The 26,665-nt window shown below is 44.4% G+C and overlaps 1 protein-coding gene across 5 annotated transcripts in view; it reads right to left on the bottom strand.

The window, feature by feature from the left end:
* Window positions 1-26,665, bottom strand: part of SLC25A40 (solute carrier family 25 member 40) — a 78,379-nt gene that overhangs the window by 25,828 nt on the left and 25,886 nt on the right. For all 5 annotated transcript variants that reach the window (XM_054020548.1, XM_054020550.1, XM_054020552.1 and 2 more), the window contains 3 exons: window positions 16,735-16,908; window positions 7,333-7,442; window positions 3,033-3,114 (listed from right to left, as the gene is read on the bottom strand). In XM_054020548.1, the coding sequence (XP_053876523.1) occupies window positions 3,033-3,114; window positions 7,333-7,442; window positions 16,735-16,908 (366 nt within the window). The remainder of the gene's footprint in view (window positions 1-3,032; window positions 3,115-7,332; window positions 7,443-16,734; window positions 16,909-26,665) is intronic.

The raw sequence follows: 26,665 nt of genomic DNA, 5'->3' as shown, positions 1-26,665 counted from the left end.
ATTTATCCTTTTACATAGGGACTGTCCTGTTTAACCGATGTACATAGCAGAGGGGCATTGCTGGCATATGATGGTGTATATTACATTGGTGAACGTGCAGGTGAATGAACCGGTGATGGCTGATCTGGTTAGCTCCTGTAATGGTGTCGCTGGTGTAGATATGTGGGCAGAGTTGGCATCAAGGTTTGTTGCATGGATTGGTTCCTGAGTTAGAGTTACTATGGTGCGGTGTGTAGTTACTGGTGAGAATATGCTTCAGGTTGGTGGGTTGTCTGTGGGTGAGGACTGGCCTGCCACCCAAGGCCTGTGAAAGTGAGGGATCATTGTCCAGGATGGGTTGTAGATCACTGATGATACATTGGAGAGGTTTACCTGGGGCCTGTATGTCATGGCCAGTGGAGTTCTGTTGGTTTCTTTCTTGGGTAGGAGGCTTCTGGGTACACGTCTGGCCCTGTTGATCTGTTTCCTTATTTCCTCATGCGGGTATCGTAGTTTTGAGAATGCTTGGTGAAGATTTTGTAGGTATTGGTCTCTATCTGAGGGGTTGGAGCAGATACGGTTGTATCTCAGTGCTTGGCTGTAGACAATGGATCGTGTGGTGTGTCCGGGATGGAAGCTGGAGGCATGAAGGTAGGCATAGCGGTCGGTGGGTTTTCGGTATAGGGTGGTGTTAACGTGACCGTCACTTATTTGCACCGTGGTGTCTAGGAAGTGGACCTCCCGTGTAGATTGGTCCAGGCTGAGGTTGACGGTGGGGTGGAAGCTGTTGAAATCGTGGTGAAATTTTTCCAGAGTCTCCTTCCCATGGGTCCAGATGATGATGTCATCAATGTAGCGTAGGTAGAGAAGGAGGATGAGTGGACGAGAGCTGAGGAAGCATTGTTCCATGTCAGCCATAAAAACGTTGGCATATTGTGAGGCCGTGCGGGTGCCCATAGCGGTGCCACTGGTCTGGAGGTATATATTGTCATCAAATTTGAAATAGTTGTGTGTGAGGATAAAGTCACAGAGCTCAGCAACCAGTTGTGCTGTGGCATCATCAGGTATACTGTTCCTGACAGCTTGTATTCCATCTGTGTGTGGGATGTTTGTGTAGAGAGCCTCTACATCCCTGGTGGCTAGGATGGTGTTTTCTGGAAGGTCACCAATGCATTGTAGTTTTCTCAGGAAATCAGTGGTGTCACGGAAATAGCTGGGAGTGCTGGTGGCGTAGGGTCTGAGTAGGGAGTCCACATATCCAGACAGTCCTTCAGTGAGGGTGCCAATGCCCGAGATGATGGGGCGTCCAGGATTTCCGGGTTTGCGGATCTTGGGTAGTAGATAGAATAACCCCGGTCGGGGCTCTAAATCAACAAAACGTTGATTTGTTCCTGTGTTAATGTAGGGAGTGTCCTGAGTAGATGGTGCAGTTTCTTAGTGTATTCCTCAGTGGGATCTGAGGGAAGTGGCCTGTAGAATTTGGTATTGGAGAGTTGTCTGGCAGCCTCCTTTTGGTAGTCAGACCTGTTCATGATGACACCAGCACCTCCTTTATCAGCCTCTTTGATGATAATGTCAGGGTGGTTTCTGAGGCTGTGGATGGCATTGCATTCTGCACGACTTCGGTTATGAGGCAAGCGATGTTGTTTTTCCATAATTTCTGCCTGTGCAGAACTTGAGAACAATGTAGTCCTTTTCTGGATTAAAGTTAAAAAACAAAAATATTTAAGGAGAGACAGTCCTCTTTTCTAATAGGGTGGGTGGGGTTAGATGTGCAAACGATTTTTATGTTATTCCTGTCAACTCCAAAGAGTTTTTCCACAGAACATTGTTCATGTTCAGTTTATAGAAGAAACTTAGAAAAAAATTATCATAAGAGTTGCATTTAATTTGGATAAATATTAGGATCCCATGAGACCCTCTTCCACTCAATTTGACTCCGGAATTCACCACTCAGATACCTTTATTTAGCATTCAGCAACACTAGACCCAAGCTGTCCAGGCTCAATTGCAGGGGGTGGATGCAGGGTACATCACAAAACCAAGTTACATAGCCAAATTTTTCCTTATATACGTCTTTACTAACACCTGCATTTCTGACTACACGTTATATCACGCACTTCATGATTGGCTTGGTTGCTTTTCAGGAACTAATCCCTGTACAGCATGCTCTGTCCATATGCAATTCACTATAACCTGATCTCTACATTCCAGATTTATCTTGTCCATTATCCCTAGTACCAGGGTATTCCTGCTTATCTTAGCTAGAGTGACTCCAGCCTAATGTAGATAAGGGTGTAACAAGCAACTTAATCTTCCATTCATGCCCTCTGAGAAATGAAGCTAAACAGTGACATGTCAAGTTAGACATACAATGTTCTACAGTTTTTCTTAACTGAAACAGTATTACAGGAAACATCACCAGCTTCTCATTTTTTCTCTCCTCCATTAAAAATACATAAAATAGAACAGTTCCCATGAAGTATTCCAGAAGACATTACAGCACATAGAATGGGAGGGATAGCTCAGGGCTTTGAGCATTGGCCTGCTAAACCCAGGGTTGTGAGTTCAATCCTTGAGGGGGCCATTTAGGGATCTGGGGCAAAAATCTGTCTGGGGATTTGTCCTGCTTTGAGCAGGGGGTTGGACTAGATGACCTCCTGAGGTCCCTTCCAACCCTGATATTTAAAAAAAAAAAAAAAAAAACAGAACAGGGCAAATTACAGCGTTTTGTGATACCTCATAGAAGAAAGAATATGGGGATGATTTAAAGTCCCCACTAGAAATCCATGTAACTAAACAGAATTATGTTTTAAGATTTCCCATCTTTATTACTTCCAATTAGTAATATGCACTCCTGTGCACAAGGCCAACAATGGCTCTTCTTCCCATTTAAGCCCCACAATAAGACGTAAGTGGTACAGTGGACTTTATTTGAGCCCTCTATGCTGGGGAGAATTTCACCTTTGAACAGTGGAATGATAGATAAAGATAGCTCCTAAGGTAATCTAAAATGTAAAGAACGTGCAGTAATCTCGTTCCAAACAACTTACAGTTTAAGGTCTCATATTCCCAAATTTCAGTTTGTTTGTGTGTTTTCACCACATCAAATGGTAAAGTTACTGTAGCTGCAATCTATTAAAGAGTAAAGAGATTTTATTAATATTTAACTTAAAATGTCACAGCAACACAGTGTGAGAGTGAGCCCAGGCTAGTGGGTCAGAGGGCTCAATGGTACCCCAGTTCTAGATGGCATCCTGGGGGGAATCGGTCTCACACAGTATCTCTTTCTTCTAGATTCCTGGTGTTTCCTGTCATTTGTCTGTCTTTCAAGCCCTAATCCTAAAACTGGATCCACTAGCTTCCATTCCAGTGCATCACTGGGGGATCTGGACTTTAGATTGTAAAACCTCAGGGAAAGTGACTACAGGTGAGTCGCATCATACGCTCATTTAACTTGTGCGAATCAACTATACGTGCTCGGCAAAAAAAAAAAAGAAAAACAACAAGATACCTGTAAATAGTGTGGGTGATTCCACCCACCATTCCACTCAATGAGCGTAAGTCCTGGAGTGAGCGCGAGATGGGAGACGTGAATCTGCTGTTCCCTCAGTCAGTCTCAGTTCCCGCGTGCCTCTCATAGTGTGAGCATCTCGCCTCACTGAGTGTGATTCTAGTGTTTAAAGATATATATTTTTCGTACAACATGGCCCCTAAACACAAGCCAACTACTTCATCTGGTGCTCAACCAGAGAAAGAGGAATCTGTTCCAACATTGGAGGAAAAACTGGCTGTGTTGGACTTATTGAGAGACGGTATGTCAGTCTCCAACGTGGCACGTAAATATGGCCGCAACGAATCTAGCATCTGTTCCATCAAGATTCGAGAGAGAGAAATTCGTCAAGCCATGGCATTAAGTGCTCTAATAACTACTAAGGTGACAAGCCAGGTGCGTGATAAGACTTTAGTGAAGACTGAAAAGACATTAAACTTCTGGCTGGAAGACATGAACCGCAAACGTGTGCCTCTCGATGGCAACATGTTGTGAGAAAAGGCTCTTAGCCTCTACGCGCTGTTGAAACCTCCTGCCAAAGAGGGACAGCCTTCTGATGAGAAGGAATTCAAAGCCAGCCAAGGTTGGCTTAACAGTTTTAGGAACCGCTTCAACCTCAAAAACGTGCAAACTACTGGTGAAGCTGCATGTGCCAATGAAGAGGCAGCAAAAGCCTACCCCGAACAATTAAAGAAAATCATAGAAGAAAAGGGCTATCTTCTGGAACAAGTTTTTAATGCTGATGAGACTGGGCTCTTCTGGAAAAAAAATGCCCAACCGCACTTACATTTCAAAATCAGAAGGACAAGCCTCTGGCTTCAAAGCAGCTAAAGACCATGTGACTGTGTTGTTTTGTGGCAATGTGGCTGGGCATTTAATAAAGCCGGGATCGCTCTACAGGGCTGCAAATCCCCGTGCCCTGAAAGGCAAGAACAAAAATCTCCTGCCTGTGTTCTGGCAATCAAATAAAAAGGCTTGGGTGACGGCAGCATTATTTCTGGATTGGTTCCACAAATGTTTCATTCCGGAGGTCAAGCAGAATCTTGAAGAGAAAGGACTTGACTTTAAGTATAGACAATGCTCCTGGCCACCCTGCGGCACTTCATTTGGCACATAACAATGTTGAAGTCATCTTTCTCCCCCCCAATACCACCTCCATCCTTCAACCTCTCGACCAAGGCATGATTCGCTGTTTCAAGGCCACGTACATGAGGCTTACGTTCTTATGGATATGTAGCGCTATGGATGCTGATCCCAATCTTAACGTGATGGAGTGTTGGAAGTCCTTCAACATTGCTCATTGCATCACTTATATTAAACAGGCAATGGATGCAATCAAGCCTGAAACAGTCAATGCATGTTGGCGAAACCTATGGAAATGTGTGAATGATTTTAAGGGTTTCCTGACCCTTGACGAAGAAGTGAAACACATTGTTCAGGTGGCCAGGCAAGTAGGTGGTGATGGCTTCGTCTATATCCTTAAGGAAGAAATTGAAGAATTAATTGAGAGCCATAGAGAAACATTGACTAACGAAGAGTTAGAGGAACTGATAAAATCGTCTACAGAAGACGAAGATAACGACGACGAACAGGAAGAGCCAGCAAGTTGGAATCTTCATAAATTTGCTGAAGTGTTCCAAGCAGCAAAACACTTGAATGATTTAATTTCTGAATACGATCCCTCTATGGAACAAAGCCTCAAAATCACATGTAGTATTACAGACGATTTGAGACTGTATTAAGAAATGTTTGAGCAGCTCAAGAGACAACAGCGACAGTTGCCGATCACTATGTTTTTCCAAGGAAAAACAACCAGCAGCAGATGAGCCTACGCAATCAACTTCTCGAGCTGAACCAGAGCCAACCACTTTGTCTACGACTCGGTCTCTGTCACCCAAGCTCTCCATCACCTCCATCTCCTGGATCAACATCAAGCCCTGACGACCCCCTGTAATTACCCGCTGTAATTAAAAATACAGTACTGTAAAATTATATTTTGCATATGTACTCTTTATTATATACTGTACATTACTGTATAGATTATACATTTATACATATTACTGTACAGGGTTGTATACGCAAAACCATGTACCGTATACAGTACTTTATGGGCGATTTAAGGGATTTTCCAGGGTAATTTTGACTATATGCGATTTTTGCCTTACACGCTGACTTTGGAACCTAACCCCTGAGTAAGATGCGACTCCACTGTATACTGAGGTGTGTGCTTTGTCCATGATCAAACACATTAGATTTTGCCTTACAGTATTCTATCCACTAGAGTTTATTTTGCAATTTCAACTACGAGGTCTCCCCACCAAAACAATGTCTGGTACTGTATCTATCCACCGATGATTTGGTATTCCCTCACTTGATTATATATATTTAAAAGAGTTTGAACACACAGTACACATATATGCTACAGAAAATACTTCATGGCTATGCTAATCACAATGCTGTGTTTATCATCTGTAAAAAAAACCAAACCAGTGAAACAGAATTATTTTTAAAGTTTGATTAAAACCCCAAGACAACAGCATTTTTAAATGATTGCTGCTTACTATAAATTGTCCAAATGAACTGAAGTCAACCATATAACAATCAACTGAGTTTTCTGAGAGGTTGTGATTCCACCATTCCATTATGTCAATAATGATCTTGAAATGAAGTTGTGAGTTTAAAAACAAATTAGTAGGTCTTTCTAACAGCTATGTATCTTAAAAATGTAAACATGCAGGAAAGTATGAGAACATTTTGAATATCATTAACTCCCCACCCCACAGGCACACACCATGTTGTCCTTGTTAAAAAAAGTGAAAAGACAGCAATTATACTATGTATAGGTTAAAATAGATATAAAAGCTATCAAGTATCTGAAAACAGCATATTCTAGCTTTGCTGTTGTGGTTACTTTGAGGCCTAACAGTTGCCCACATAGTGCTTCTTTTCAAACTAACCATTTTCACAAAGTTAACATGATTGAAGTAATGTGCAAATAATAGCCAGCTTTGGCAAAGTTCAGGCTAACTGTAGGCTTCAGCTGTGATTGTTCCCTGAACTCTGCCAATACTTCTTTTTATTTTATTAACTGCAGCTACAGACTCCATGATTTAACAGGCTGCTAAAATTTGTAGTAATAGAAAAAAGTTCTAAGAAGATTTCCAATCAAAACTACTTAGATATCTTTTACACTTGTATTTTACTTTAACATTTTATTAACTAACGAGGAGTCCAGTGGCACCTTAAAGTCTTCTTCCTCTCCAAGTGCAAACAGATGGACATCCTACCAAATGGACTGAAGGTAAAAAAATCCATTGCAATTGACATATTTTTAACTGTTAGTCTTTAAGGTGCCACCGGACTCCTCGTTGTTTTTGTGGATACAGACTAACACGGCTACCCGTCTGATTTTATTAAATGTTTTCCAATTTGCTTCATTTACAAATAAAAGCAATAACAATTCAAGTGTTTCATCACCAGATGACTGCATTTTATGTATAGCTAAAGACACATTGATTCTAACCTTGTGTTCAACAACATAGTCACAATTTGTGGGAGAATCTCCTGTAATTTCACTCCTTGTGTTTTATTAATTACATATTCAAACTCGCAATGAATTGAACAGTTTATTTATTAGAAACATCCTAAATGAAGACATGTTAGCATGTGGTGTGGTAGAGGATATGGCATTGAACAGAGCACTCTGGAGGGAGAGGACTCATAGAGAGAACCCCATCTGACGGGATTAATGCAAGGAAGAAGTTTGCTTAGAAATATCAGCAACAGAAACGTAGACTTACAGAGCCAGCTGTTGCCCCTGAAGTAAAGCTGATCATAAATGTTGGTTCATGTGCATCTAATGTCTTGCACAACCGCTTCTTGATGTGTTCATAGTTATACCAGTATATTGCTATGGAGATAGAAAAAACAAACAAAAAAAACCAAATCTCCGAAACCAGAAACTTGCAACAAGCAACATAAATCTGTGTACCAAACACAGAAGAACTAATTCATTCCCCTTCTTTATCTCTTAGACATCTAAAAATGCTACTGTTTGAATGCTCTTACCCTAAGAATGCCAGAGCAAAGAAAGGGAAGAAAAATCCAAACAAAAACAAAAAAGGGGAGAGAGAGAGAGAGAGAGAGAGAGAGAGAGAGAGAGAATTACAGAAAAGGATGCAAATTTAAAAAGAGAAGGAAGGAGACAGAAGACTGGGAAAGAGAAAGGAAGACAAGAGGACTGGCACAAATCAAAAGAGGTAATCCTCATATTTATGAAAGAACTGAATGAGCAGGATACACAACCAACAGCTGTGCTGTTCTTTTTTTTTTTAAGCAACAGATCAATAGATTGAAAACTGTGTATATTTATTTGAATGTGTAATATCAGTCATAAATGGCTGAATATGTATATACAATTATGTCAATGTGCAAAATTGCACACCCATACATATTTGTCACATATTATCATAATTCAATATGCTGTTAAAATTAATAGAAAATTGCATACTTAACTTTCACCAAATGTGGTTGTAAAGCTTTATTTCTAAACCAAATTTACAAAGGCATTTGCACTTATTGAGAACTAAGTCTACAGCAAATTTTCAATTATAAAAATAATCCATTTTCTGTTCAAATGAAAATAATCTGAATATTTCTTAAAAGGCTGAACATACTCTCCTCTTCCTCACATCCATACTCAGCATTCAAAACACAGCCAAAGGGATATTCACTATTACAATAATTCTAAATGATCATCTCAATGAAGGTTGTCTCTAAAGTGCCTATTATTCTGTGGGAAAAACAAAAAAATTTTGATGCTACTTGAAGTTGAGGTTTACAATGACACTGAGCTCATCTTGGAACTTTGCTACACTGATAACTAGACAATCTTTCAAACACTTTGGAGAGGCAGCCCAAGATTTCATCAGGATAGTTCTAAAACTGTTTGAGGAAAACAGGTTTCAGGCCTGGTCTACACTAGGCGTTTATGTCGAAGTTAGCGCCGTTACATCGAATTAACCCTGCACCCGTCCACACCGCGAAGGTATTTAGTTCGACATAGAGGTCTCTTTAATTCGACTTCTGTACTCCTCCCCGACGAGGGGAGTAGCGCTAAATTCGACATGGCCATGTCGAATTAGGCTAGGTGTGGATGGAAATCGACGCTAATAGCTCCAGGAGCTATCCCACAGTGCACCACTCTGTTGACGCTCTGGACAGCAGTCCGAGCTCGGATGCTCTGACCAGCCACACAGGAAAAGCCCCGGGAAAATTTGAATTTGAATTCCTTTTCCTGTCTGGCCAGTTTGAATCTCATTTCCTGTCTGGACATCGTGGCGAGCTCAGCAGCACTGGCAACGATGCAGAGCTCTCCAGCACTGATGGCAGTGCAATCTCAGAATAGAAAGAGGGCCCCAGCATGGACTGATCGGGAAGTCTTGGATCTCATCGCTGTGTGGGGCGATGAGTCCGTGCTTTCCGAGCTGCGATCCAAAAGACGGAATGCAAAGATCTATTTGAAGATCTCTAAAGACATGGCAGAGAGAGGATACAGCCGGGATGTAACGCAGTGCCGCGTGAAAATCAAGGAGCTGAGGCAAGGCTACCAGAAGACCAAAGAGGCAAACGGACGCTCCGGATCCCATCCCCAGACATCCCGTTTCTACGAGGCACTGCATTCCATCCTCGGTGCGGCCGCCACCACTACCCCACCAGTGACCGTGGACTCTGAGGATGGGATAGTGTCCACGGCCGGATCCTCGGACATGTTAGCGGACGGGGAAGATGAGGAAGGAGATGAGGAGGACGAGGCAGTCCACAGCGCTCACAACGCTGATTTCCCCGACAGCCAGGATCTCTTCATCACCCTTACAGAGATCCCCTACCAACCCTCCCCAGCCGTTACCCCGGACACAGAATCTGGTGAAGGATCATCCAGTAAGTGTTGTAAACATGTAAACATTTATTTGTAACAGAACATGATTATTAACAATTTAAGAAATGGGTTTCTCATGATTAGTTTGATTAACTTAACGGTTCAGTCATGGGCAGTGCAACTATTTGAAAAAAATCTAGCAATGTCCGGTTTTGCATGATTGTCCTGCCCAAGCCGCTCTACTGTTTAGTCCCTGCTACTGCAGCTACAGTAAGATGCGGTCTATATGTGCGGGGATGGAGCAGAAATCCTCCTGGGACATCTCAAGGAAGCTCTCCTGCAGGTAATTTGAAATCCGCTGCATTAGGTTCTTGGGGAGAGCGGCCTTATTGGGTCCTCCGTAGTAGGACACGTTGCCGCGCCACGAGACTAGCAAGTACTCCGGAATCATTGCTTGGCACAGCATGGCGGCATACGGCCCTGGTCTTTGAAGGCTTTCCCGGAGCATTCTCTGTTTGTCGCTCTCAGAGATCCTCATGAGGGTGATGTCGCTCATGATGACCTGCTTTGAATGAGGTAGGGCAATGTTAGTGTTGGGACTGCTTTACCGTTCCTTTACAGAACTGTAACCGCTGGCTTGCAGCCACGCGGTGGAGGCGGGAGAGGGTCAGCCGAAAGGGATCGTTCCCGGGGACAGCCGCGAGGGTGTGGGACAGGAGCAGACTTCCTGCTTGCCGGATTGCTGGCAGCAGGGACCGACATTGATTTCAATGTGAAATGAGGCCATTGCTAATATTAAAGTTTTAAGCTGCCACGAATCTACGGTTTACCATGTCTGCGTGCAAGAGCAATTCCGTTGTCCTGACAGGGTTCTCAAAAGTGCTCTGCAAAACCCCAGACACTGAATGCGAAGGCCGAGATTTCGACCTTGTGCTGAGTGCGCATGTGATAGGTGTTGTGCATGGTCCTGTTCACAGAGAAAGACTATGTTCTTTGTTCACAACTACATTTATCTTTCTGATGAATTCACTCCCTTTTTCCCATTCCCACAGCCCCATCTGCGACTGTCTCACAACCTAGCCTGTCATCACACTCCCAGAGGCTAGGGAGGATTAGGCATAAGAAGAAGAGGACACGGGAGGACATGTTCTCAGAGCTTATAGCCTGCTCCCGAGCCCAGGCAGCACAGCAGACCCAGTGGCGGGAGAACTTGTCCCAAATGCACCAAGCCAACATGGATCGGGAGGAGAGGTGGCGTCAGGAAGACCAGCAGGTGACTCAAACCCTGCTTGGACTACTGAGGGAGCAAACGGACACGCTCCGGCGCCTTGTGGATGTTCTGCAGGAACGGAGGCAGGAGGACAGAGCCCCGCTGCAGTCCATCTCTAACCGCCCTCCCCCGCCACCAAGTCCCATACTCCCTTCACCCAAAGTGCACAGAAGGAGAGGCGGCAGAGTCCCTGCTAACTCTCACTCCACCACTGCAGAGAGCTCGAGCAGCAGAAGGCTCTAATTCCCCAGAGTTTGACAAGTTCTTTCCTTCCCGCCTGACACAAGCCCCCGTCCAAGTTTCACTTCCCAGTCCCATGTGTAGTTGATAATAAAAAATATGTTTCTGTTAACTACTGTTTCCATCATGTTCTTTTGGAGGAGGGGGGGAAAGGGAGTTGGTAATTGGACAGGACAGTCACCTACACTACACCCGCTCCGCACCACAGTCTGCGTCCCAGTTTTAAAAAATTCCCGCGAAAACAGTATTAAAGAAAACGGTGTGCTTTAACAAAGTAGAACTATTTTTATTTTGAAACGTGTGTTGGAAGTGGGGTGAAGGCTTCTCTGTACACAAAATTAGAAAGTCACAGGTTACCCTGCTCACTCAGGAACTTTGCTTTCAAAGCCTCCCGGATGCACAGCGCTTCCCGCTGGTCTCTTCTAATCGCCTGGCTGTCTGGCTGTGAGTAATCAGCAGCCAGGCTAATTTCCTCAACCTCCCACCCCGCCATAAAGGTCTCCCCCTTGCTCTCACACAGATTGTGGAGCACACAGCAAGCTGCTATAACAATGGGGATATTGGTTTCGCTGAGATCACAGCGAGTCATCAAGCTTCTCCATCTCCCCTTGAGACGTCCAAAAGCACACTCCACCACCATTCTGCACTTGCTCAGCCGGTAGTTGAAGAGTTATTTTTCAGTGTCCAGGGCACCTGTATAGGGCTTCATGAGCCAGGGCATTAGCGGGTAGGCTGGGTCCCCGAGGATGACTATAGGCATCTCCACATCCCCAACAGTTATTTTGTGGTCCGGGAAGTAAATACCTTGCTGCAGCCGTCTAAACAGACCAGAGTTCCTGAAAACACGAGCGTCATGAACCTTGCCCGGCCATCCCACGTAGATGTTGGTAAAACGTCCCCTGTGGTCCACCAGTGCTTGCAGCACCATGGAAAAGTAGCCCTTTCTGTTAATGTACTGGCTGGCCTGGTGGTCCGGTGCCAGGATAGGGATGTGAGTTCCATCTATGGCCCCACCGCAGTTTGGGAATCCCATCGCTGCGAAGCCATCTATGATCGCCTCCACGTTTCCCAGGGTCACTACCTTTGGCAGCAGTACATCAACGATTGCCTTGGCTACTTGCATCACAACAACCCCCACGGTAGATTTGCCCACCCCAAACTGGCTCACGACTGACCGGTAGCTGTCAGGCGTTGCAAGCTTCCAGAGGGCTATGGCCACTCGCTTCTGGACAGTCAGGGCTGGTCGCATCCGGGTGTCATTGCGCTTCAGGGCAGGGGACAGCAACTCACAAAGTTCAAGGAAAGTTCCCTTCCGCATGCGGAAGTTTCGCAGCCACTGGGATTCATCCCAGACCTGCAGCACTATGCGGTCCCACCACTCAGTGCTTGTTTCCCGTGCCCAGAATCGCCGTTCCACGGCATCAACATGACCCATTGCCACCGTGATGTCCTCGGCGCTGGGTCCCCTGCTTTCTGAGAGGTCTGTGCTACTCTCAGACTTCAGGCCATCACCGCGTTGACGTAGCCTCCTCGCCTGACTTTTCTGCATCTGCCTCAGGGCAACCTGTATGATAAGCTGCGAGGCGTTGAGAGCGGCCACAACTGCAGCGATGGTCGCAGCGTGCTCCATGCTCGCAGTGCTGTGGCATCCGCGCTGTCAATGACTGGAAAAGTGCGCGAACTGATTTCCCGCCGGCGCTTTCAGGGAGGGAGGGCGGGAGTGATGGACGGATGACGACAGTTACCCAAAAGCACCCTCGACACATTTTGTTACCCAGAAGGCATTGCCGGCTACACCCAGAATTCCAATGGGCAGAGGGGACTGCGGGAACTGTGGGATAGCTGACCACAGTGCACCGCTTCGAATGTCGACGCTTTCCCCGTTAGTGTGGACTCACAAAGTCGAATTACTGTCCTTAGTGTGGACACACACGTTCGACTTTGCAATATCGATTCCAAATATTCGATTTAAGTAAAATCGAACTACTCTCGTAGTGTAGACAAGGCCTCAGAGTGGTAGCTGGGTTAGTCTGTACAGCAAAAAGAACAAGGAGTACTTGTGGCACCTTAGAGACTAACAAATTTATTTGAGCTTAAGCTTTCATGGGCTAAACCCACTTCATCAGATGCATGCAGTGGAAAATACAGTAGGAAGATGTATATACACAGAGGATATGGAAAAATGGGTGTTGCCATACTAACTATAACGAGAGTAATCAGGTAAAGGTGGACTATTATCAGCAAGAGAAAAAAAAACTTTTGTGGTGATAATCAGGATGGCCCATTTCCAACAGTTGACAAGAAGGTGTGAGTAACAGTAAGGGGGAAAATTAGCATGGGGAAATAGGTTTTACATACTATTAAAGTAAAACCTAATTAAAGTAAAACCTATTTTCCCATGCTAATTTTCACCCACGAAAGCTTATGCTCCAATACATCTGTTAGTCTATAAGGTGCCACAGGACTCTTTGTTGCTTTTTACAAAATGGCAGATGAAATTCAATGTTGATAAATGCAAAGTAATGCACATTGGAAAACATAATCCCAACTAATCATATAAAATGCTGGGGTCTAAATTAGCTGTTACCACTCAAGAAAGAGATCTTGGAGGCATTGTGAATAGTTCTCTGAAAACATCCACTCAACGTGCAGCGGCAGTCAAAAAAGTGAACAGAATGTTGGGACTCATTAAGAAAGGGTTAGATAATAAGACAGAAAATATTATATTGCCTCTATCCCACATCTTGAATACTGAGTGTAGATGTGGTCGCTCCATCTCAAAAAGAGATGAATTGGAATTGGAAAAGGTTCAGAAAAGGGCAACAAAAATGGTTAGTGATATGGAATGGCTGCCATATGAGGAGAGATTAATAAAACTGGGACTTTTCAGCTTGGAAAAGAGACGACTAAGGGGGGATATGATAGAGGTTTATAAAATCATAACTGGTGTGGAGAAAGTAAGTAAGGAAGTGTTATTTACTCCTTCTCATAACACAAGAACTAGGGGTCACCAAATGAAATTAATAGGAAGCAGGTTTATAACAAATAAAAGGAAAAAGAACAGGAGTACTTGTGGCACCTTAGAGACTATATATATTTCCTCAATATATGTTCCATTCTATATGCATCCGAAGAAGTGGGCTGTAGTCCACGAAAGCTTATGCTCTAATAAATTTGTTAGTCTCTAAGGTGCCACAACTACTCCTGTTCTTTTTGCGGATCCAGACTAACACGGCTGCTACTCTGAAATAAAAGGAAGTATTTTTTCACACAATGCACAGTCAACCTGTGGAACTCCTTGCCAGAGGATGTTGTGAAGGCCAAAACTATAACAGGGCTCAAAAAAGAACTAGATAAGTTCATGGAGGATAGGTCCATCAATGGCTATTAGCCTGGATGGACAGGGATGGTGTCCCTAGACTCGGTTTGCCAGAAGATGGAAATGGGCTACGGGATGGATCACTTGATGATTACCTATTCTGTCCATTCCTTCTGGGGCACCTGGTATTGGCCACTGTCGGAAGACAGAATACTGGGCTAGATGGACCTTTGGTCTGACCCAGTATGGCCGTTATTTTGTTATGTTCCAAGTCTGGGGTGGTTTGTGTGGAATAGTCTTAGAGTTTGCATGTAGGCCAGCTGTAGACTGCTGTTTGTTATGCCTGATCCAAGTTTTGCCTTAGGAAGAGAAAGTGTGAAATTTTGTCCAACAATGCTCAGTTCCTAAGGCATTCTGCAGCATATGGGGGCATGTTTTCACTGCCGTGGTGCTTGTGGTATAACTTCAGTGTTGCCCCTATCCTGACTCCTGTCTGCTCACAAGTCTCTAGCTCAAGTTAGGTGGCACTTTAAACTCAAGCTAGCTGACCTGTCAGGGGATACGGGTTAAAGTTCAAGTGTTGCTGATGCTCAAGCAGGTAATGCAGTGGGAACATTGCAACTCTGCATTGCTAGTCCAATCATTCTGTGCAGCTCAAGTGTTATTTCACTGTGTAGCCACTCTTACTCAAGCTAGGCTAACTTGAGGGGTTAACTAGAGCTAATTCTGAGTGCTAGTATGTGTATTATTGGTGTGCAGGGATACTGCTCAAAGAGGGCAGAGTTAAAGTTGCATTGCAGAGGTGGCATGTACCTTACTTTGTGTTTCCTGGTGTTCAGAGGGTTATATTTAGTCACTCTCCATATTCTGGAAGGGCACAAAGTAGCACTGAACAACCTTAATCTGTGTAAATGAAGTTTTGGGGCAGTTAATTTTCCTGGTTAAAAAAAAAAATCTCCATTTCCCCATGTACCATAGCCAAGCTCTCCCCCTCTGTGCCTCTGACTACTTGGCAGTAATTTCCCCTGTCACAAAAGGCACTGGCTGCACATCAGTCCTAAACCATCTCCTCATCTCCCATCTCTTTGCATGATCCCATTCGTACCCCTTCGCTTGCAACCCCTGTGCAATCTTTTCAGAGATGTCCAGCCCTCCTCCCTATTGACAAGATATAGGCAGGACTCTGAAAGTTAAGTAGCTGGAGAGAAGATGCAAAGACTGACTTGGAGTCTGGGAGCATTTTCTGCAGGTGGGACAAAAGGGGGGCATGGCTGTCAAAGTTTGAGGGACAGAGCTGAAGTCCCACTTACATCCCCCACTGAACAGCTCCTTTCCTCCTCACACTTCTTGGTTTGCTCTGACCTCCCCTTTCCCATACGAGCAGCAGCATCAGGAGAGGGGTGAGCTTTGAGCCCTTTCCCTACTGTAGGAGGCAGCATGAGGAAGGAGGGAAGTTGTAGGTTCCTTCCCTGGGATCAGAAAGCAGTGGAGAGAAGGAAATCTCTGGAGCCCCATGAGAAAGAATTGTTGGAAGAAGGGGGATAATTGTAGGGGAAGAATGTGGGAGGGCACAGATGGCTCCACTTCCCTTCCTCCCCAGGAATGTCACTGGGAGAAGAGTGCCTAACTTTCCCCTTCCCCCTTTTTGTTCTGCTCTATCAGTGCTTCTGAGCTGCAGATAGCAAAAGACCCTCTGATGACAATCTCTTATTCACTGAACGAATCATAGAAAATATTGGCTCTTAAATCAGAAATATTGATCTCTGGACAAAGCTTCCAATAAGGCTCCAAAAGGGCAGAATGTAGACAGAAAGCAACATGCACAACACACATGCTTTGAAAGTTGCCAAGGACAGGACTCAAACTCACAGTACATTGCATGCTGGTCAGGTTCAATGGCCACAGCATATCACATTGAGCCCACGCAGTTACTAGCATTAAGCTGTCTGCAAAGCCTCTAACTTGCAACAGAGACCCAGTCTTGCTGCACATGCACGTTTCACTCTCATTGACAGATCTGTTTACCTTAAACTGAGCTGGAATTACAAACTTAACCCTCAATGGCTTTTGGAATATTGTTTCCCCAAAAGGTCAGTGGGTGTCATGCATTTGCTAAAATAAATCTTGAGTGAGTGAAATCAGTTTGGGGAGGATCAGAAGTACAGTTTGAACCCCAGCTGTGTGCAAAAAAAAAAGTTAGAAAAAGCAGGTGATGTTTTAAACATTTTTTTAGGACGACTATATCTGGGGAACTCCTTGCTCAAGTTACCCCAAATTTGAACCTTTAATCTTACCCCACATCTCCATGAGGCACAGCAAATTTCAAGACAGTTCAATTCAGCACATGGATTTTAAAGCACTTAGATAGTAAAGCACTCTCAACCTTACTTAGAGCCACATGCTATAATGTTATCAAAGTATAAGGAAAAATGTAAAGGAACTGACAAGAAAGTATTCTCCATAACACAAACTTTTGATGCGACATAAACCCTTACCTGAGAAAGGTACATCTCTCAGAGCAGTGGGACCCCAGCCTCTCCAGAGTGAAAGCCAACCATCTTTGGCCAGTGTATTATTGATGTATATACGCAGTTGCTTGTAAGATAATTGGCGAGACTGCATTTTAGTTCTGATCAATTCCAGTGGACTTACTATAGTTAATGAACCCACTGAAAATGGGAAAAGATTAAGGTTCATTAGTAGGACTTAAAAACAGTCAATTATGTTAATAGAGCAATTTCCCAAACACTAAAAATAATCCAACATTTCTCCCACCCTATATTTTTGGTTCCTTTCAGCCACAAGATCAGAGGCTATGTCTTCATAGAGACCTAGGCCTGGTCTACACATAAAACTTAGGTTAACCTAACTGCATTGCTCAGGGCTGTGAAAATTTTTGTGCTCTGTGCAATGTAGTTAGGTCCACCCAGCCTCAATGAAGACATAGCAGCTAAGCCGATGGAGGAATTCTTCTGTCAACTGAGACACCATCTCTTAGAGAGGTGGATTATCTGTACAGTCAGAAAAACCCCTTCCATCGACGTAAGAAGCATCTAACACTACAGCAGCAAAGTTGCAGCACCATAGCTGTGCCACTAGAGTGTAGACATACCCTCTGTGTGTGACAAACTGCACTAGTTTGCTTTGGGACCATGCTACCATATACTAAAAGTTCCATAACGCACACTACAAAACTTTTAGTGCATGGTAGCAGAGTCCCCATAGCCAGTTAGTGTGTGACAAACTAGTGAGCTGTACATTCGACTGTGGCTTGCTGTACGTTAATACCTAGTCTACACTCCAAACTTAGGTTGACGTAAGTTGCCTTTGGTCAACCTGTAAATGCATGTATCTACACTCAAATTTGTCTCCGGTCAACGTAAGCACCCTGTTATAGTGACTCAATAAAACCATCTCCCAGACCTGCCTTGAGCGATGGTAGACCTACTGAGATCAACGCAGTGAGAGTGCAGACACTGTGTGACCTACGTCAACCCTAACAGTTCTCCAGCAGTTGGCCTGCAATGCCCAACAGGGACCGCTCTGGTCACAATTATGAATTGCACTGCCACGGAAACCAGAAGCCACCGCCATCCTTTAAAACACCCCCATATTTTTAAATGCCTTTTCCTGATTGCCCAAATTCATGAGCACACCTAGCAGCTCTCCCTTGTTGTGTGTAACTGCCCAACCAGCCATACTAGCTCCACACACTAGACACGGTTTTGCCTGGAGTAGACAGCAGGTATTGGGTCCCCGGGCCTGTGGGAAAAAAAGAGGCTGTGCAAGCACAGCTACAGACCAGCCATAGAAGCGTGGACATCTCTGAAAAGATTGCACAGGGGTTGCAAGCGAAGGGGTACGAATGGGATCAGCAGCAATGACACATGAAAGAGAAGGAACTGCTATAAGAGTATCACAAGGCCAGGGAGGCCAACCATCAATCTGGTGCTGACCCGCAGACCTGTCACTTTTACAGTGAGTTGCATATCATATGTGGCAAGACCCTATCAGTACCTTGCAGATTACCATAGATACCCTGCAAGAGACAGAGACAGAGAGCCAAGCATGAACAGTGAGGAGGAGGAGGAAAAGGAGGAGGAGCAGGGAACAGGGGGAGAGGTGTGTCCAGCAATGCCAGGACCTGATTGTGACTCGACCACAGTCTAGCCAAGTATGGATGAGTTTTATGAAGGGGAAGGAATCTCGGGTAAGTGTGTGCATGCATTTTTTCTTACAGCGTTTAAATTTGTGCCGGATTCAGTCACAGAGACTCCCCACAAGCCTGTCACTTGATGAGCTGGGATACCACTGAGAACAACCCTCCTGCCAGAACAGGCGCCCCTCCAGTCCTTTCTTGCTGAGTTAAACACTCCAGTCAGCTCCAGCACAGACTCTGCCATGCCTCTCTGCAGTTCACTGATATTGAGATTCACTTCAGCCCAGGGCCTTCTCAGTTAACAGGGACTTTCCAAGCGCCCAGTGTTCAGCCTTTCTGGGAGTCTGAACCCCAAATAAATCTGTTTTAATCTGTATAAAGCTTATACTGGGTAAATCCATAAATTGTCCACTCTCTATATCACAGATAGAGAGATATGCACAGCTGTTTGCTCCCCCAGGTTTTAATCACTTAACCTGGGTTTATTAATAAACAAAAGTGATTTTATTAAGTATAAAAAGTGGATTTAAGTGGTTTCAAGTAATAAACAGAACAAAGTAAATCACCAAGCAAAATAAAACAAAACATGCAAGTCTAAGCCTAATACATTAAGAAACTGATTACAGGTAATATCTCACCCTCAAAGATGTTCCAATAAACTTCTTTCACAGACTAGACTCCTTTCTCGTCTGGGCCCTATCCTTTCCCCTGGTACAGTACTTGTTAGTTCCAGCTTACATCTCAGGTGGTAAGCAGGGGTTTTCTTATGATTGGCAGCCCCTTTTGTCCTCCTCCACCCCCTTTTATAGCTTTGGCACAAGGCGGGAATCTTTTGTCTGTGCTTATCTCCCCCCCCAATGAAAATGTACCAGATTTAATATGGATTTCATTATCAGGTGACATGGTCACATGTCACTGTAAGATCCCTAGTCTCAATTCCCCATGGGCTGGCCCACATCCTACATGTACACAGGAAGGCTTTCAAGTAACTAGGGCCATTTACAACTGATTGTTTCTGGGGCACCCTTAATAGCCTCCACTTAAAATGTTTACATCAGTGATACAAGTTTATATCTTATTCTCCTAACTCCAGATATAGAAAACTGATAAGAACAGATAGTAGATAATGTTTTCACCTCTCAGCTCTTAGAGAGCATGCAAACAAATAGGATGAACATACTTAGTAGATTACAAACTTTCTAATGGCACCATACAAGGGGTATTTAGCATAAAGCATATTCCAGTTATATCATATTCATAAGCATATTTCCATAAAGCATATGGACTGCAATGTCACAAAATGTAAAGATGGTGCCCAGCTCAGCCCCAAGTTAACAAGACACAGGTATCGACTTTTCTTTATTTTACTACTATGAGAAAAGGCAGTGGTATAACAAACAGAGGTAGAGCTGGCATCTGCTTTTCATTCCCCTGTTGGGTTAGATGGGGGAGGACATGCACATCATTGTTTTTTATACACATAAGGATGTCCCTTGTATCTTCCTAAGAGATTTTGATGAAATTTTCATACAGATACTCTGCAATCCTCTCCTGAAGGTCTCTAGGGATGGCCAGAAGAAGTTACTCACCTTGTGTAGTAACGATGGTTCTTCGAGATGTGTGTTCCTGTGGGTGCTCCACTCTAGGTGTCGGTGCGACCCTGCACCAGAGATCGGCGATTTCTTGCAGCAGTACTCGGCCAGGGGAAGGGCACACACAGGAGTCATCTCGTGCAGCCGCTGCCACTCCCCCACCGTCCCCTCCATTCCTTCTCTACCGCAGAGCTTGGCTGTGTGAACTCCGAAGTAGAGGGGAGGAGGGTGGGTAGTGGAGCACCCACAGGGACACACATCTCGAAGAACTATCTATACTGCACAAGGTGAGTAACTTCTTCTGTATTGGTAGTGATTGGGTCCTACTGTGAACCTCAAGAACCGTCTGCGGGCAGGATGTATTGTAATATGGAAGTATGAGGCTTGGAGCTCAAGGGCTGCAAACCAGTCCCCCGTGTCTAGCGCTGGGATTATTGTGGCCAGAGTGACCATTTTGAACCTGTGGTTGCGTACGAACCTGTTGAGTTTTCAGAGATCTAAGATTGGTCTCCATACCCCTTCCTTTCTTCTCTGTCAGGAAATATTTGGAAATAAAAACCCCTCCCTCAGTATTGATGTGGTACTGGTTCTACAGCACCCAGCAATAGAAGGTGGTCTACTTCCTGTTGCAGAAGGTGCTCGTGAGAGGGGTCCCTAAAGAGGGACAGGGAAGGGGGGAAGGTAGGGCGGGATGGCTGTGAAAGGAACGGTGCAGCCAGATTTTATGATCTCGAAAACCCATTGATCTGTGGTTATAGCAGCCCAGGCATGATAAAATGGGCGTAGGCAGTGACCAAAATTATGGGATGGGGTATCTGTTGGTGCTAGAGGGTATGGGGAGGTCATGCATACCCTTGACCAAGACTTCAAAATTGTGGCTTAGATGTAGATGGACGAGTGGACGAGGCCTGGTGCTGTGGAGCTCATAGTCTCGGAGCCCGTTGTTTGGGTCTGTTCTGAGTGAAGTATCGAGGTTGTTTACAGTTAAACGAGGTGTCTCATGACCTCTGGTATGGTATAAAGCGAGGGCATTTGTCAGGCGGTGGATGTATGCCTAGTGTACGCAGTGTTGCTCGGGAGGCCTTCATGGTATGGAGGACGTCATCTGTTTACAACAAGACTAGTGTATGCCTATCGAAGGGGAGGTCCCTCCACTTTTAGCTGTAGTTCTTTTGGGATTCCCAAAGCCTGCAACCATGATGTTCTTCTCATAACCACAGCTGTTGCGGTTGTTCGGGCAGCTGTGTATGCTACATCCATTGAGGCTTGCAGCGCTGTGCGGGCTATTAACTGACCCTCGTTGATAATGGCAGTGAGTTGAGGACGTTTATGCTCGGGGCAGTCCTCCACGAACTCTTGTATTTTACTATAGTTAGCGTAGTCGTAATTTGCTAGTAGAGCAGAATAGTTGGCACTTTCTGCCCAAAGAAGTCCAGTCTCTTGTGTTCTTTATCTTGCAGTGAGGAGAGGAAATTAGGCTGTTTACCGTGCTGATTAGCAGCCTCTACTACCAGAGAGCAGGCTTGAGGATGTGAAAACAAAAATTCCATGCTTTTGGCTGGAACAAAGTATTTCCTGTAAGCCCTTTTCTTGGTGGGTGGTGCCGATGCCGGTTTGCCATATTACCTCCACAGGCTCTATTATAGCCTCATCCATGAGGAGGGCAAGCTTGGTCGATGATGCTGGTTGTAAGATTTTTAACAACTTATGTTGTTTCTCCTGCACCTCATGTAAGGCAATTTCTTAGCTGTTTGCTACTCTTTTGAAGAGTTCTTGGAACTGTTTCAGGTCATCTGGTGTCGTAGGGGTAGACGGCGTCACCGCTTCGTCTGGTGCAGAAGATGAGTATGGGGCAGGTGGTGAATCATCCAGGTCTGCCTGAGATAGTATCTCTTCCTCTTCTGTCTCAGGGGGGTCAGAGGTTTCTCTGTGTGGTAATGATAGATGTACTCTGGAACTTCTTGTTGCTGGGGAAGGGGGACCAGAATAGGGGTTCTGGTATGTGGGCCAAGGACCCCATTGTGGCCATTGCATGGGGTAAGGTGGTAATGGGTAAGGCCAGTGCTGTGCATACCAGGGCTCTGAATGCTCTGAGGGATGAGGCTTTGGCTTCACAGCATTCCATGTAGGTCTCATCTGTGATGGTGATGAACATTGAGAGGAGAAGTGGGTGTCCTGCAAGTCTCCTTCCTCGCCACTATGCATGGAGGATGGTGCAGGAGATGAAGGATGGTATCCTACTATGTAGCTTGGGGAGTGTTCGGTGCCGAGCAGTGGTGACTGTGGTGCCAAAGAAACTGCTATGTCAGCAGGACACAGGAGTTGCGCTGGTCCCGCCTTGGGCTTGCGGTCGACCATTGGAACGCTGACCGGTGCCGGGTTTGGCTTGTTAGCCAGCATCAAGTCTTGGGTCAGTGCTGCTGCCTGTGCCGTGCTCTACCAGGGTAGTCAGTGCTGTGGAGGAGACTTGACGTCTCAAGCCCGGTGCCTTGTAAGTGCTCACTCTGGATGAGTGGAGCACTGAGGGTAAAGACCTCCCTGGGGAAGCTCTCTTTTTCTAAGACACCCTTGCTGGAGAGGTCGAGGCTCACTTCCTGACAGTTTTGGAACTTGGAGCCTTATCAGAGCTCAGGGATCTCCGTCTGTGAGACTCCCTGGAGGACGTCTCTTGCGGAGGTTGGAGGGATTTCTCCAGCAGAAGCATTTTCAAGCGGGGATCCCTGTCACGTCTTGCCCTTGATGTTAAGTTGGTGCAATGTGCGCATTTCTGGGAGATATGAGTTTCTCCTAGACAGCGAATGCAGGATGTGTGGCCGTCAGAGACCGGCATCGGTTCACAGCAAGAGTCACACTTTTTAAATCCTGTTGAGCCCAACCTAACTGCAGTTAAGCCTTTCCCCCTCTCAAGAGATAAAGGTGGGAGTTAATTGTAAAGGCAAACTGTAGAAACTGTTCCCAGAGTTAAGGAGAGAAAAAGCCTTCTTCTTTCTTCTCTCTCTCTCTTTTTTTTTTTTTTTTTTTTAGAAAAACCTCTAAGAGGAACTAAGGAAACTATGTAACTATGTATAGGCTAAGACTAACTAAACAATGTAACTAAGTATAAGCTAAAAAGAAGTTCCTATATACCTTGTAACTTTGATACTTTCTGGGGAAAAAAAAAACACCAAAGAGAGCACTGCCGCGGAGCTCTGTCTGCAGCCGAGGACGATTGAGAAGGAACTGAGGGGACGATTGGGGGAGCACGCGCTACAGGAGGTACCAATTGCTGCAAGAGACGACTCCTGTGCGCGCCCTTCCCCCGGCCGAGTATTGCTGCGAGAGATCTCCGATCTCCGGCACAGGGACACACTGACACCTAGAGTGTAGCACCCACAGGGACACCACTCGATGAAGAACCTTATTTCTTCCTCTGCGATAGAACGCTTCCCCATACTACTCTGTGATGACTTCAGCCAGCACCACTGCAGTAAATAGGCTAGCACAGTGATACACAGATCTTAGTGGTTCAGGAGTCAAATTATCAATCAACATTACCCAAAAGAGCCACTGTAGTGTGAATTTGTTGTTTCATTTACCATAGTATTATATATTCATATATTAACTGCATGACAAGGGGAAATATTTAGTTTATCTTAATCAGAAGGATTAACTGTCAGCAGAGAATTAAACTGATTGTTTCAGGTCAGCCTCGGAAATTTTTCAAATACGCCTAAGTGAAAGTGCCTGGAGCATAAGTTTCTGCTCACATAAGTCTTTTGAAAATGAAACCGTCTCCTAAGTTACTTAGGCTGACCTATTGTGCCATATTTATAAAGCCTGACCGAGGGGTGAAAGTAGGCCAGTACACTGGTAAGAAGTGGCCGCTGGTACCGGCCCATATGCAGCTGACATTAAAGTGCTGCCGCGGCAGCGCTTTAATGTTGCTGCCCGTTTTGCCCCCAGGGGCCAGGCAGCGTGGATGGGCTGGCAGGGGGAGGCTGACCCCTCTCCCAGCCCTGCCTCCTTTCCGCCCAAGGCCCTGCCCCTTCCGCCCAAGGTCCTGCCCCTTCCGGCAGCCCAGAGCCAGGCCCCCATACGGGTAAGTCTTTTGTGTTACTTTCACTCCTGGCCAGATCTCAAAGTTATATGTTTTTCCCCTGATTCTTTATATAGAAAAGCAGCCTTTAACACAAAGTTTTTGATAGAGGCTCATGGATTCAGCATATTTATTTTTATGCAAATGTTTTAAGACATTATAATAAATTTAGGCCTTAACAATTCAGATTTCATTTTAAACAAGTTTATTTTTAAAAAGAAAAAAATTATAATTTAAACAACAAAATGAAAAAAATCTGATTTAAATAAAATATCCAATTTTTTTGATACTTTCAACAAAAATCATTGATTTGTATTCACCCTGCTTAAAAGTGCCACACAGGTTTGCAGGCTTTTTAAAAAGGCACAAAAAATTATGGGATATGGATGGAGAAAGTTGCTTGATGGGAACTTGATCCTTAGCTCCCAGAGGTACCTATGCCATGCATTTCTTCCTCACAACACATTTCAAAAAATTTCCAAAAGGCACTGAGCCAGATGGTGGTGTATGGCAGAGTGGGATAACTACCCGTGGTGCACTACACTTTGCATAAACACAACCACCCCGGTGAGTACACACCACACTGCAAGAAACCAAGTATGCAGGTGCATGAGGGATATACTAACTTTGGTGATTGTATGCCATTGTAACTTGTGTCGACCAAAGAGTGAAGTGTAGACATGGCCTAAGTCTTCACAGAGACAAGCCCTAACTCTCCCACAATTGTTGCCTAACACCTCGTCTATGCTAGAAAAGATTTACTGATATATTTAAGGTTTCAGAGTAGCAGCCGTGTTAGTCTGTATCTGCAAAAAGAACAGGAGTACTTGTGGCACCTTAGAGACTAACAAATTTATTTGAGCATAAGCTTTCGTGGGCTGTAATATAATATATATTTTTGATATATTTAATAATGGCACACAGTCCTAGTAAAGAATAGCTTATACCAACAAAATAATTCTTTTGACAGTATAGCTTATACAAGTTCCCCAAACAAAAATATGTTGGGGGAGAGGGGAATCATACCCCTGATTGACACAGATATGCTGGCACAAGTTTTACGTGTGGACCAGGCCTAAATAATTCCTGTTGTACAACCTTCCTTCCTGGTGAGAATAACTTGATCATACACATGAGCCAAAGGCCTAATTCAAGGTTTAAATGTATTTCTATAAATAAACTTGATTTTTAAAATGTTAATTCTTTCATTAATCTTAAATCTTACTTAAAGGTGACTTGCAAAGGGGAAAACATGGGCCTGCCTTTCTTGCTTCTTTGTGGTGTATAAAAGATAGCTTAATTTTAATTTTTTTATTTTTAAAAATATTTGTATTTTAAGTACTTCTTCTATTTGTTTTGTTTACTTTAGAAATATCAGGAATATCAAGTCTGGCATTCCATTTGTTGGAAGACTTAGATCTCAGATATGTATAAAGTGAGTTCTCTCACCCCTTAACTGAAAGAGCACAGAGTGGGGACTCGTTAACAAACAAGCCTCTTCACTATCATCCAAGCTGATAAGGATATTTCATAGAGTTAAGGCCAGAAGAGACCACCAGATCATTTAGTCTGACCTCTTCTACATCACAGGCCACCAACAACCTAACATCTGCACATTAAACCCAACCACTGAAATTAGACCAAAATATTACAGCCCATAGGAAACTAGCTTATGTGCCACAGGCAAAGAACAGTAAGGACTAAGGTGCACCGATGCCTGAGACCCCTGCAGTGGCAGGGAAATGATTAAATGAGATACAACCAAACAATCCAGTGTGGCATGTGATCCACACTGACATGCTGCAAAGGAAAAAAAAAATAACATTCCCAGGTCACTGCCAATCTGACATGGGGGAAATTCCTTTCTAACCCCACACATTGTGATCAGTTACCCCAAGGACGTGATCAAGAACTAACCAGCCATGCACCTGAGAGAGAGAATGCTCAATACCACCTCACAGCAGTGGCTGTCCCTATCCAATGTCCAGACATGGCCATCCCTAATGCTTCAGAGGAAAGAAATTAAAAAAGAAAAACAAACAAACAAACAAACAAAACCTCCCATACTACATCAGTGGACGAAAGAAATCCCTTCCTGACCCCTGCAGATGGCTGGCTGAACCCTTGAACCATGAGCTTTTAAGAACATAAGACATAATCCAGAAGTGAGCCCCAGGACTGTTGACCCCTCCTCCATACCACGACCAGCAACCCTGTCATAGAATTACAGTCATAAATTGGACCAGCTCGCTCTTCAAACTAATTGAGTTGTTTGTTCCTACAACTCTTATTGGGAGGCTGTTCCAGAACCTTACCCTACTGTCATGGTTACAAACCTTCTAATTTCCAGTCTGAATTTGTTCATGGCCAGTTTATCCCATTTGTTCTTGTGTAAACATTGTCCTTTAGCTTAAATAGCTCTTCACTCTTCCTGATCTTTACCTCCCTAATGAATTTATAGACAACACTCATACCCTCTATCACAGTGACTCTCAACCAGGGTATGCATACCTCTGGAGGTACACAGAGGTCTTCCAGGAAGTACATCAACTCATCTAGATATTTACCTAGTTTTACAACAGGGTACTTAAAAAACACTA

The sequence above is a fragment of the Malaclemys terrapin genome, chromosome 2, assembly GCF_027887155.1.
Source record: "Malaclemys terrapin pileata isolate rMalTer1 chromosome 2, rMalTer1.hap1, whole genome shotgun sequence".
Classification (NCBI taxonomy): Eukaryota; Metazoa; Chordata; order Testudines; family Emydidae; genus Malaclemys; species Malaclemys terrapin.
This window is presented reverse-complemented; position numbering and strand designations above follow the sequence as displayed.